General features: G+C 40.2%; 1 protein-coding gene across 5 annotated transcripts in view; it reads right to left on the bottom strand.

The window, feature by feature from the left end:
- apc (APC regulator of WNT signaling pathway) overlaps positions 1–13,382 on the bottom strand; it is a 258,558-nt gene that overhangs the window by 38,874 nt on the left and 206,302 nt on the right. For 4 of the 5 annotated variants that reach the window (XM_041185629.1, XM_041185627.1, XM_041185626.1 and 1 more), the window contains one exon: positions 6,838–6,960. In XM_041185629.1, the coding sequence (XP_041041563.1) occupies positions 6,838–6,960 (123 nt within the window). The remainder of the gene's footprint in view (positions 1–6,837; positions 6,961–13,382) is intronic. The other variant, XM_041185628.1, reaches the window with a different exon arrangement.

Here is a 13,382-nt window from a genome sequence, read left to right as displayed (position 1 = left end):
GGCCTTCATAGCAAGAGGATTCAAGTACAGGAGCAGGGATGTCTTGCTGCAATTAAACAGGGCCTTGGTGAGATCACACCTGTAATATTGTGTGCAGTTTTGGCCTTCTTATCTGAGGAAGGATATTCTTGCTGTAGAGAGAGTGCAGCGAAGGTTTACCAGACTGATTCCTGGGATGGCGGGACTGACATATGAGGAGAGGTTGAGTTGGTTAGATTATATTCGCTGGAGTTTAGGACTAGACAGGATAGATGCAGGAAGGATGTTCCTGATGGTGGGGGAGTCCAGAATCAGGGTCACAGTCTGAGGATACGGGGTAGACCATTTAGGACTGAGATGAGAAGTTTCTTCACCCAGAGAGAGTGGTGAGCCTGTGCAATTCATTACCACAGAAAGTAGGTGAGGCCAAAACATTGTATGTTTTCAAGAAGGAGTCAGAAAGGGATCAAAGGATATGGGGAGAAAGCGCGATCAGGCTATGAGTTAGTTGATCAGCCATGATCATGATGAATGGTGGAGCAGGCTCGAAGGGCCGAATGGCCTACTCCTGCTCCTATTTTCTATATTGACCACCACTTCAAATAGTTCCACTGCTATTTATATCTTTGTTACTTTTTCCAGTTTCCTAGTTCCACTGTCATTCCCTGTAAATTAGCTCTTTCCCAATTTATTACAGTGACCTTTGTCTTATTTATATCTTTCCCAATAACTATTTTAAACCTTATTATGGTATGATTGTTATTAGCTAGGTGCTCCCCTACACTTACAGCTCTTACCTGATTTGGTTCATTTTCCATCACTAGGTCCAATCGTGCTTCCTTTCGTTGGGCTACTTATGTACTGGATAACAGCACACTGTAAAATCTCCACTCCATGTTCCCTTTCCCTTACCTCTTTACTTGGGAACAGTTGAAATCCCATGATTACTATTCTATGCCCTTTACACATTTCAGAGGCTTGCCTGCATAATTATTCCTCCATTTCCTATCTATTATTAGGTGGTCTATAGACTACCCACATTGATGTGGCTGGTCCCTTATTATTTTCCTCTATGCTTAAGGGTTCTGTATGTGTCTTTTTTACTGCCATCATGCCATTTCTAATTAGGACAGCTACTCAAATCCACCCCCTTCTTCCTTCCCTATCCTTCCTCAATGTGTCTTATCCCACAATATTCAACTGCTAGTTCTGTTCTTTATTAAGTCAAATTTCAGTTCTCCCCACTATGCCTGATCCCTCGCTACAAATTATCTGCAGTTCCTCAGTTTTATATCAGATGTTTTGTATATTTTTTACATGTAGCTTATTTTGTTTTTTATTAATTATTCCATTAACTTTATTTTAACAATCATTTCATACTTATGTTTTATAAGTGTATCTGTTCTCTCACCATATATCTTGGGCTGACCTTTACTTTCACCTCTTATTTAACTCTGGTTTATGTTATTTTCACTAGATTCTTTCCCCACCCCTTCTTACTACCTTAGAGTCCTATCCAAAACTCTACTGATCCTTTTGCTCATACAATCCAGTTCAGATGTTAGAGCTCCTTCTTGTTCGAATACTGCTGCCAAAGTCTTAAGTAATTGAATCCCTCCTTCCCACACCAGTTTTTCAGCCACACATTCATCTTCCTGATCTGTTCGCCCCATGCCAATTAGTATGCGGTTCAAGTAATAATCCAAAGATTACCACCCTTTTTAAAAAATTTAGTTCTGAATTTTTGATATTCCCTTAGAAGGACCTTCTCCCTTTTCTTTCCCATGTCACTGGTCTCAACAAGAACTATGACAACTGGATCTTCTCCTCCCTTTCTAAGTTTCTCTCCAGTTGCTCAGACATGCTCATTTATCTTGCACCAGGTAGGCAACATACCCTCCTGGATTATCAGCTACAGAGGGCTCTATCTTTCCTCCTAATTATCAAATCCCATATGACTAAATCCTTTCTACTCTGCTCTCCCTTGGATGACTTCCTGCTTCACAGTGCCGTACTTATTATTCTGATCATCCTCCTTGCAACATTCATCCTTATTCTCACAAGTAGCCAGGATATTGCACCTGCTGGATAAGACCAGTGTCTGTAGGATCTCCTTCTCTACTTTCCCTTGGTCCCTGTATCCTACTGCCTGAGTCAGAATCTCTCTCTCCTTCTTGCATCTGCACTATACTCAGAGGTGTGACTGTACCCTGGAGAAGATTTTCTCTAATATGTTATGAGTGTCTCTGAATCACATTCCAGCTTAACAAACTCTGAGATGGAGGAACTCGAGGCAGAGCTTTTTCCTGCAGACGTAGAAATATAGGTCAGTCTCACTCTCCAAAAGCTCACTTTATTACATTAAGATCATGAAAAACAGCAGTCGGCCAGTCAGCTCCGTCATTCAATGAGATCATGGCTGATCTGATTGTGGACTTAACTCCACTTTCCTGCCTGCGCCCCATTAACCTTGACGCCCTTGTTGATCAAAAAGCTGAATATATTCAAGGCTGAGTTAGACAATGACCCAGCCTCCACTGCTCTCAGAGGAAGAGAATTCCAAAGCATACGAGTCTTGACAGAAGAAATTTCTTCTCATCGCCATCTTAAATGGGAGACCCCTTATTTTGAAACTGTGGCCCCTCGTTCCAGATTCCCCCACAAGGGGGAACATCCTGTCAGCATCTACCCTGTCAATCCCTCTGTAGATCGCAAATAGTTGAGGCCCCTGCATTGAGCCCTGTTGCATTCCACTCATTACAGTTTTCCAACCTGAAAATGATGCATCTATTCCGACTCTCTGCCCCCTGTTAGTTAGTTAATTCTCTATCCATGCTAGCATATCACCATCCCAGCGCCATAAGCTCTTATCTTATGTGGAACCTTATCAAATGCTTTTTGGAAATCCAAATGCACCACATCTACGGATTCCCCTTTATTCACCCTGCTTGTTACATCCGTGAAAATCAAATTTGTCAAACACTACTTACTTTTTACTAAATCATGCTGACGCTGATTGTATTACGATTTCATAAATTTCCTGCTACTACTCCCTTAATAATGAATTCTAGCATTTTCCTAATGACAGATGTCAGGCTAACTGGCCTATTGCTTCCTGCTTTCGGTTTACATCTTTTTTTGAATAGAGATATTACATAAGAACTAGGAGCAGGAGTAGGCAATTCAGCCCCTCGAGCCTGCCCTGCCATTCAATACAATCATGACTGATCTCATTTCAGCCTCAACTCCAATTTCCCGCCCTCTCTCCATAACCTTTCAACCCATTACTAATTAAAAATCTGTCTATCTCCTCTTTAAATTTATTCAGCATCCCGGCAACCACTGCACTCTGAGGTAGTGAATTCCACAGATTCACGAACCTTTGAGAAAAGTAATTCCTCCTCATCTCTGATTTAAATCTACCACCCCTTGGCCTAAAACTATGGCCTCTCATTCTAGAATGCCCCACAAGGGGAAACATCCGCTCCACGTCTACTTTGTCTATCTCCTTTAGCATCTTATATACCTCAATTAGATCCCCTCTCATCCTTCTAAACTCTAGCGAGTATAGGCCTAAACTGCTCAATGTCTCCTCATAAGATAAGCCCCGCATCTCTGGAATCAATCTAGTGAACCTCCTTTGAACCGCCTCCAATGCAACTACATCCTTCCTCAAGTAAAGGGACCAAAACTATGCACAGTACTCCAGGTGCAGTCTCACCAATGCCTTGTACAGTTGCAACAACACTTCCTTATTTTTACATTCTATTTCTTCAGCAATAAATGCCAAAATTCCATTTGCCTTCCCTATTACCTGTTGTACCTGCATACTAGCTTTCAGCAATTTATGCACGAGGATAGCCAGTTCCTCTGCACTGAAACATTCTGAAGTTTCTCTCCATTTAAATAATAAGTCGCCTTTTTATTCTTCCGACCAAAATGGAAAACCTCACACTTATCCACATTAAACTCCTTCTGTCAAATTTTGGTCCATTCACCTAACCTGTCCGTGTCCATTTGTAAATTTCTTATTTCTTCATTGCAACTTACTTTCCCATCTATTTTGGTGTCATCTGCAAATTTAGCTGTAATACCTTCTATCCCTGGATCCAAGTCATTAAATTTAGATTGTAAATAGTTGCGGCCCAAGGACCAAACCCTGTGGCACCCAACTAGTTACAGATATTGCATTTGTTGTTTTCCAATCTGTTGAGACCTTCTCCAGAATTTAGGGAATTTTGAAAGATTACAACCAATGCATCCTCTGTCTTTGCAGCCACTTCTTTTAAGACCCTAGGATGCAGGCCATCAGATCCAGGGGACTTATCAGCCTTTAGTCTCATTAGTTTTCCCAGTAAATTTTTTCTCTACTGATGGCTTCTGTTTTAAGCCTCTTCCCTCCCTTTTGCCCCCTGCTTTTCTCCTATTCTATTGTGAAGACAATGCAAAATACTTGTTCGAATTCTCTGCCATTTCCTTGCTTTCCATTAATTCCCCAAGCTCATCTTCTAAGGAACCCACATTCACTAGCCACTCTTTTTTTAATATAGATTGCAGAAGTTTTTTTGTTGTGTTTCATTTCTTTTGCTAGTTTTCTCTCATACTCTTAATTCTCACTCTTTATTATTTTTTAGGCATCCTCTGATGGTTTCTAACATTTTCCAAATCTGCTGGCCTACCACTAATCATCATAGCAATGCACGTCTTTTCTTTCAATTTAATACCATCCTTAACTTCCTTAGTTAGCCACGGATGGAGCATCCTACTCAGAGTCTTTCTCAATGGAATATCAATTGTGCCTGTGCTGCCATCTCTAATCTTCGCTTATTAGTTAGCTATACTTTATATCAAAATCTAATCAATCACTTGAAGTCTAGTATTAACAAATGGGTTAGTCAGTTTGAAGTTTAAAGATAATCAGAATAATTCATTACTAATTATGTACAGCAAATACCAATGTCATGTAAATCAAATTTCATTTTTTAGAACCCACAGCTTAAGGTGAATTAGAATTTTTTTCTTTTGCATAGTATTTTGTTTCCAGAATAGATCAACAAATGGATAATATTCAGAATTTAATTTTCAATTAAGTATTAATAGATATGGGGGAAGTTTTGTGACACAATGAGCGGTGTCCCTGCCCCTGAGCCAGAAGCTTTGGGTTCGAGTCCCACTTCAGGACTTGATGGCCGTGGAAGGTATGCTCGTAATGTGACCGGACAGGTTGATTATCAACCTATAAATCCTTTCAATACGTCAATGGTGGGCAATAAGAGTGGGAGAGTCGCCTGGTCAGTCATGCTTGATGTGGAGTGGCATCCCTCAAGCTATAGCCTCTGGCAACAGGCTAGCAACTGTTCCAGGAAAGACTAGCTCCAGAAACAGACATAAGTATGTGCTTCGTCCGCTTCATACATCTCTGTGTGAGAGAAGAGAATGAAGATGACAATGATGATGGCTAGGTACAATTGTGAAAATATTTTCGAGTACTATATTTCTAATCAAAGGTGATGAGATCTTTCCCCCGCAAATGCCTAGCAACTGAATGGTATAAAAACTTGAATATGATAGTGCATTGGATTTTAAAATTAAACATACTGTTGATACGAGACTGCTACCATTAATGTTGCCAAGCTTTCAAGGTCAAGTGAGGCCACAAAAAGCAGGCTTTTGCTTGCTGCACCTCTGGATCTCTCCCCATGAGAAAGTGCCACATAGTGCTGCGTAATTGGCTGAGTCATGGCAGATGATGGAAGAATTCTGCCAGCATCCCCACCGCCCACAATCCATCATTTTAACAGAATTTTTGAGGCAAGAGACTAGAGGAACCCCATTTCAGACCCATGGTTTGCCAATTCCACTCTATTTCCCATATCTTGTAAGCATCTCTTTTAGCCGGCATTTAAGAATTTGAGCCAAAACTTCAATTTGTGTCATTTCCAATAGGCTGTGGGCTCAGTAGGGTTGAGTTCATCAGTTCTGCTTTTATTTGAAGCAGTTCAACATAATGTTCTAATCTATGCCCTTGCTAACTGAGAGATATTGTGTTTCAACTGTAATTGAGATTCTCAACATCTCTAATTGGGAAGCCAACTTGGTTCTTTCAGTTTACTCACATTTATAGAAATGCATATTCCAATCATTTGAAAATTATGTACACAATATCATTACAGCAAATAAATTAAGATTTAACTATGAGTATCTTAGTATTTATAGATCAGTTGTTTAGTCCTTTTTACTGGTACTACACTAACTTAATTAACCATATAACTGTATGGTAAATAACTGTTTTTAAAAAGACCCATAAAAATTCAAACTGTTCAGGAAACATAAGTTGTAACAGTCAGCAAACACATTACAGGAAAGCAAGTGGTGCTTTTTCAGCAAGTGAAATTAGAAGCAACATGACAAAATATTGATAGAAATAATAACATTCAAATTAATGCCAGAATTCCAGTTTTTGGAGATGAGGTAATTTTTCATCTCTTTCTATAAGTTATTGTCCTGTAATTTTGCTGGTTACAATATAAAAGTTATTTGAATGTATTCAACTATTGAATACATTCATCCTACTGCTAGATGAGTTAATTTGGTTGATTTCTGCCAGAATTCTTTTTGACACCAAGCTTGATTCAAATATAATCCTTACTATGATCTTTTTCTTCTTCCCTTCATACGTAGGGTACAGCTGTAATGACAGCCAATTAACATTGCATTAAGCACCAATTTGTAGATATTTTCAAAAAGACACAGTAAGGAGAACAACATGCATGTGTTAATGAAAATAGCTAAACATACTGATAAAGCAGCCAAAGCATTGTTAAAATTGACATATTAGAAAAAATGCAGTGTAGCAACCTGTAGTCTGGAATCTTCGGTTACCTTGGTACCCAGGTGACTTGTCAGTCTTCGAGGAACTGAGTAGGAATTACTACAGCTCATCACACTAGCAGCATCTTGTTCAACCCTTGATCCTGAACCCTAAAAACATCAGATAGAATTCGAAGTATTAGCCTTGTCAAATAAAAAGTTTTGTTTCTGAAATGCTATGAAATTTTCCGGTGTTGCATCATTCATTGCTTTTCTGGAACGTTATCAGCATTTTTCGAAAGTGGCAAGTTGGGAGTAATTTTCCAACTTAGCCTCCAATGGGACAGCACATTATTGGTACACATACAGAGGGAGTGAGCTCAGAAACATTTCTCAATGTGCAGACACCATTATCACCATTGGCAATTTCAGTCCTAAGAAGCAAATTATTGTGGGCCTGCAACCACTAATTTTTGCAATTTGGTATTTTTGCATTTTATTTCTGCTTTGTTCTTGATTTTAAGGAAACCTGTATTAAGCCTGTATTGAATATTTAAAAGTTATTTTATAGACCTTGATTTAAAACCAAGTGTGCTTGTGCTTTGATTAAGTCAAACAATTAGTCAATTGTAATCAATAGTGATATTATTAACTGTAGACTTGTTAATCCCAGGGCAGAAATATTTGCTCAGTGGGCAGGCACACGCCCAACCTGCTCGAGTGTGAAAGGACACGCGTTGATGTTGGCTGAGCGTGCTGACGTCAACATGCAGTCGCACGATAGTTCGGTTGGCAGAGCAATTAAAAGGCCTGTTAAGGCCGTTAAGTAATCAATTAACTTAAATTTTTTGCTGCCCATCCAGCCTAACGGTTGGCGGGCAGGCAAAAGGCCAAGTGGTCTTGCAATGTTTTGGAAACCTCACCCATGGGCGGGCTGAGGTTTCCAAAAGCAAATAAAAATAAAATAAAAACTTTAATTTTTCATTAATAACATGTCCCTGCTCATGTTACAGTCACGTGAAGGGACATTTTTCATTACATTTTTATTTACAATTTTTTTTTTCATATCTCTTCATCTCCCTGAGGCAGTTCTGTGCCTCAGGAAGATTATGAAGCACTCACTTGCGTGCATGCGTGAAGTGCGCACTCAGCCTGTTTGCACCCACCCCCCTGACCCACCCACCACCCCATCACCACACAGGCAGCTCTCAGCACTGCCACTTGCGTTTCACACTGGGCGGGCCTTAACTGGCCTGCCAGCATGAAATCACGGTCCGGTACCAATCGCGGGCGGTGGTCGGCTTCCTGACTATCCCTGCCGAGCCCGCCCGCCAAGGGCAAAATTCTGTCCCCAGACTCTGTTTCTCATGCCTGCCATTCACAGCTGGTATTTCATCTACATCATTGTTTTCCCTTTTCAAACAAGACATACTGAAATAAAGTTGTCTTTGTTTAACAGAAGTTATTTTTCTTACTGCATTTGATGACCCTTGAACTACAAGCCAAGACAACGGATAACCTTGCACATGGGGTGGCCAACTATGGTGTGAAATCAGCAGATGGGGTTTGATTGACGGACACACAACCTGACTGATGGCAGACACCATTATAAACAACTTGAATATTGTGAAGTCTGCAAAGTCTTGCAATGCCTGTGAGGACAATTCGATAAAGACTCATATTTACTTGTATTGAAGAAGGCTGCATAGAAGCCTCGAAAAACTGGAATGGAGCCAGAAATTGGACTTAAAGAAGCACAGCCTTTAACATTCAGGGCTGAATTAGTCAACCACTCAAGACTACAGGAGGAAGGCCTGTCAACAGAGTGACTGACTAGAGCAGCCACCCCCATGCAAGATTAGTTGGAGACTCAGTGATGTATGAACCAAGGGGAATTTAACCATTTTGGGAGCTGCCTTGAACAAACAAATTTGGTGTTATTTTACCATCTTAGGGAGCTGTTGTAAACAGACCACTTTGGGGTTAACCTTTGTAATCATAGAAAGTTTATGGCACAGAAAGAGGTCACTTGGCCCATTGTGTCTGTGTTAGACGAAAAACAAGCCATCCAGCCTAATCCCACTTCCCAGCATTTGGTCCGCAGCCCTGCAGGTTACAGCACATGAGGTGCAGATCTAGATACTTTTGAAATAAGTTGAGAGTTTCTGCCTCTACAACTCTTTCAGACAGAGTTCCAGACCCCTAGAACCCTCTGGGTGAAAAAATATTTCCTCATCTTCCCTCTAATCTTTCTACCAATCACTTTAAATCTATGCTCCCCAGTCACTGACCTCTCTGCTAAAGTAAATAGGGCCTTCCCATCAATTCTATTCAGGCCCCTCACAATTTTGTACATCTCAATCAAATCTCCGCTCAGCTTCTTCTATTCCAAGGAGAACAACCCCTGGCTATCCGATCATTCCTAATAGTTGCAATTTTTCAGTCCTGGCAACATCCTTGTAAATCTCCTCTGTACCCTCTCTAATGCAATTACATCCTTCCTGTAATGAGGTGACCAGAACTGTACACAGTACTCAAGTTGTGGCCTAACTAATATTTTATATAGTTCTAGCATAACCTGCTCTAATATTCTATGCTTCAGCTAATAAATGACAGGATTCCATATGCCCTTTTAATCACCTTATCAACCTGTCCTGCTACCTTAAGGGACCTATCGGCATTCACTCCAAGATCTCTCACTTACTCTGCACTTCTCAGTATCCTCCCATTTATTGTGTAATCCTTTGCCTTGTTTGACCTCCCCAAATGCATCACCTCATGCTTCTCTGGGTCAGATTCCATTTGCCACTTTTTTGCCCACCTGACCAGTAATACTGTATGTACTTGTATGTATTTATAATGTCATATATATGTAAAGTTGCATTTCTTCCTTTCTTTCAATATATAGTTTCTTTTTCTTCCTTCCTTTCTTTTTAATAAAGTTGTCTTTCTTTCATTTAATCACGAATTATTGTTTAATAGTTGTCTAATAAATATTGTTGTTTTCATACATCGCTTGGTATTGAATCACTCATTCCTGTTCATCCAGAGAATGGCTCTGAACCTGAGTGAGACTCCACAAGGGACGCTCACGCCCTTTCATTATTCATAGGATTCCTTGAAGCAGAAAGCACAGCTTTGCATCTGGTTCCCTGCTGACCTGCAATTAGCAGTTCTGGGAGAACATTACCCAGGTATCTACCTGCCTGTGATTACACATGGGAGGGTTTTGGTAGCTGGGTGTAGTCTGCCTCTGGTACAGCCCAAACATCACTCTGTTGCTCCTCCTATAGAGCTTCCACCAAAATGGGAAATATAGAGGAGATTCCCATTGGTAGGCTCAATATCCCAAGATCTTCAGGTGTATCCAAAATATGTAGTGACCAACCATTCTGATACAAAACTTCTTGATCAATTAAATTGAAACAGAAAAGAAAAAAGCTCAAAAGTAATCTCAAAATTCAGCTACAGAAGCTAGCAGGGTTTTTTAAGCATGCACTTCTGTAGCTAACATAACACAGCATTTCTTGAATGCCATTTTCTATGGGTGGGTGCTAGACTGGTGAAAATGCCAGAAATTTGTAAGGACATGGCAGTAAGATCAGTGAGCTAATTTTATTGTAATTAATTACAAACTGGAAAGTGCTTCTATGCTGGTACAAAACTAAAAACTGTAAAACCGTAATTGACTGCAATTGGGTTGAAATCTGTGGAAATCCATAATTTTTCTGATCAGTTATGTCTTTTAATTGGGTGTAGCTGATTGTAAAATCTACTCCACTAGTGTTTTTATTCCAACTTTTTAGTTTTCTTGTCAAAATGCCTTCAACCAAGAGACTGGGAATACCTTATGCTATAACCTTCTTCTTAGCTTCCATCAAAACTGCTTCATAAATAGCTGACATGAGGTCTACGATGCAAGACCACTGTGATATATCTGTGTATTGAGATTAAGTCACTATTATAAAATATGCCACTACATTAGTGCTGACAAAGCTGAATCAACAAAAGCCAGTATAGCAATGAATTTGAGCCCTTTGAACATTATCATGAATTTTAATATAATTAAGTACCAAACTGGCAGGTGCTCCTGCTTATAATTTGTGAGCATTTTAAAACTTATAGGCTAAATAAACAAAGATTTATTATATAAACAAAAGCAGGTTTTGATATTTCTTTATTAATCAAACAATTGCATAAAGGAAGGGAGACTAGCAACAGATGAAGCTTAATACAAATAAGTGTGAAGTCATTCAGTTTAGGAAGGAAAATAAAAAAAAAATATTAAACATTCAATGAAAAGGCACTGAAGGGGATGGATAAATTATGTATGGGACTCCATACATAATTCTCTGAAAATTGAAGTGCGGTTGGTTAAAACCATGATAGGATCAACAGAAACTTTGATTTTCTAAACAGAGCAATAAAGCGATAAGTAGTAGGGACACAGAAGCAAGAGGAGGCCACTTAGCCTCTCACGTCTATTCCGACATTCAATGAGTTTGTGGCAGATCTGTGACCAAACTCCACATAGCTGCCTTTGCTCTTTCTCTCGTAATGCCTTTGGTTGCCAAAAATCTATCAATCTCAAATTTAAAATTATCAACATTAACTGCCATTTTCGGGGAGAGTTCCAAGCTTCCACCACTCTTTGCTTGTAGAAGTGTTTCCTAACTTCATTCCCAAAACATCTGGTTGTGATTTTTAAGCTAGATTTCCTAATCCTAGCCCTAGATTTCCCCAACCAGTGAAAATAGTTTCTATTCACCTACCCTATCAGTCTCCCTAAATATCTTAAAAATTTCGATCAAATCATCTCTTAACATACCAAATTCTAATGAACACAACTTAGTTTGTGTACAAAAGCAAAAAGCTGCAGATATTGGAAGTTTTTTTTTATTCATTCATGGGATGTGGCATCACTGGATGGGGCAGCATTTATTGCCCATCCCTAATTGCCCTTGAGGAGGTGGTGGTGAGCTACCTTCTTGAACCGCTGCAGTCCTTGTGGCGTAAGTACACCCAAGGTGCTGTTAGGGAGGGTGTTCAGGATTTTGACCCAGCAACAGTGAAGGAACAATGATATATTTGCAAGTCAGGATGGTGTGTGGCTTAGAGGGGTTCCAGGTGATGGTGTACCCATGTATCTGTTGCCCTTGACCTTCTAGATGGAAGAAGTCATGGGTTTGGAAGGTGCTGTCTAAGGAGCATTGGTGGGTTCCTGCAGTGCAACGTGTAGATGGTACACACTGCTGCCACTGTGCATCGGTGGTGGATGCGAATCAAATGGGCTGCTTTGTCTTGGATGGTGTCGAGCTTCTTCAGTGTTGTTGGAGCTGCACTCATCCATGCAAGTCTGAAATAAAAACAGAAAATGCTGTAAATACTTAAGAGATCAGGCAGTATCTCTGGACTCTGTTCCTTCTGCCATAGATGCTGCCTGACCTGCTGTGTATTTACAGTATTTTCTGTTTTTATTCCTAGTTCGCTCCTCATTTGGTAAATCTATGCTGTACTGCCTCCAAGACCAATTTGTCCTTCCTAAGGTGTAATGTCCAGCACAGAACACAGTACCCCAGAGATGTGGTCCATCCAGGGCTTTGAGCATCTGAAAAATGACTTCTACCCACCTTCCTTGGAATCCAGCCCTCTAAATATAAAGCCCCGAACTCCACAGGTTTTTTGATTTTTTTTTTTGACATTTTCATGATCAGGATGAAGCTAATTAAAAAGCAAAATAAATTTAAACATAATTAACAATTGTTTAATTTAAATTCACATTAACAGGTTGGGAGAATGGTAACACAGTGTTAATATTACTGGACTAGTAACCTAGAGGCCTGGACTTCAAGAGAAGTGAGTTCAAATCCTACCATGACAGCTGGTGGAATTTAAATTTAATTAGTTAATAAAATCTGGAATAAAAAACCAGTTTCAGTAATGGCGGCCTTGAAACTATTTGGATTGTTGTAAAAAACTAATGTCCAAGGAACTCCGCCGTCTTGGGCGGCTTGAGGGGCCCAATGGCCTACTCCTGCTCCTATTTCCTGGTCTGGCTTACTAGACCCACAATGATATGATTGACTCTTATCTGCCCTCTGAATTGGCCTGGAAACTCTTTCAGTTGTATCAGAATAGCTACAGGGAAGTCAAAGGAAAATTAAATTGGAGGGACCAGCTGGCATCGACCTAGGCCCCAGAAACAACAAAGGCACACCTTGCCAGTTGACCCACTGCAAAGGACTCCTCACAAATATCTGGAGACTTGTGCCAAAATTGGGAGAGCTGTCCCACAGATGTTCATGAGGAGGACTCTGCAACAGGAATAGCTTGAGATAGTATACCATCTACAAAATGAACTGCAGCAACTTGCCTAGGCTCCTTCAATAGCACCAGCTAAAACCGCTCATTTTACCACCCAGAAAAACAAGGGCGGGAGACACATAAGAACACGACCATCTGCAAGTTCCTCTCCAAGTCATACACCATTCTGCATTGGAAATATATCACCGCTCCATTGCTGTCACTGGGTCAAAATCCTAGCACTCCCTCCCTAACAACACTATGGGTATACTTGCACCACATGGATGACA

The sequence above is a fragment of the Carcharodon carcharias genome, chromosome 4 (assembly GCF_017639515.1).
Source record: "Carcharodon carcharias isolate sCarCar2 chromosome 4, sCarCar2.pri, whole genome shotgun sequence".
Lineage (NCBI taxonomy): Eukaryota > Metazoa > Chordata > Chondrichthyes > Lamniformes > Lamnidae > Carcharodon > Carcharodon carcharias.
This window is presented reverse-complemented; position numbering and strand designations above follow the sequence as displayed.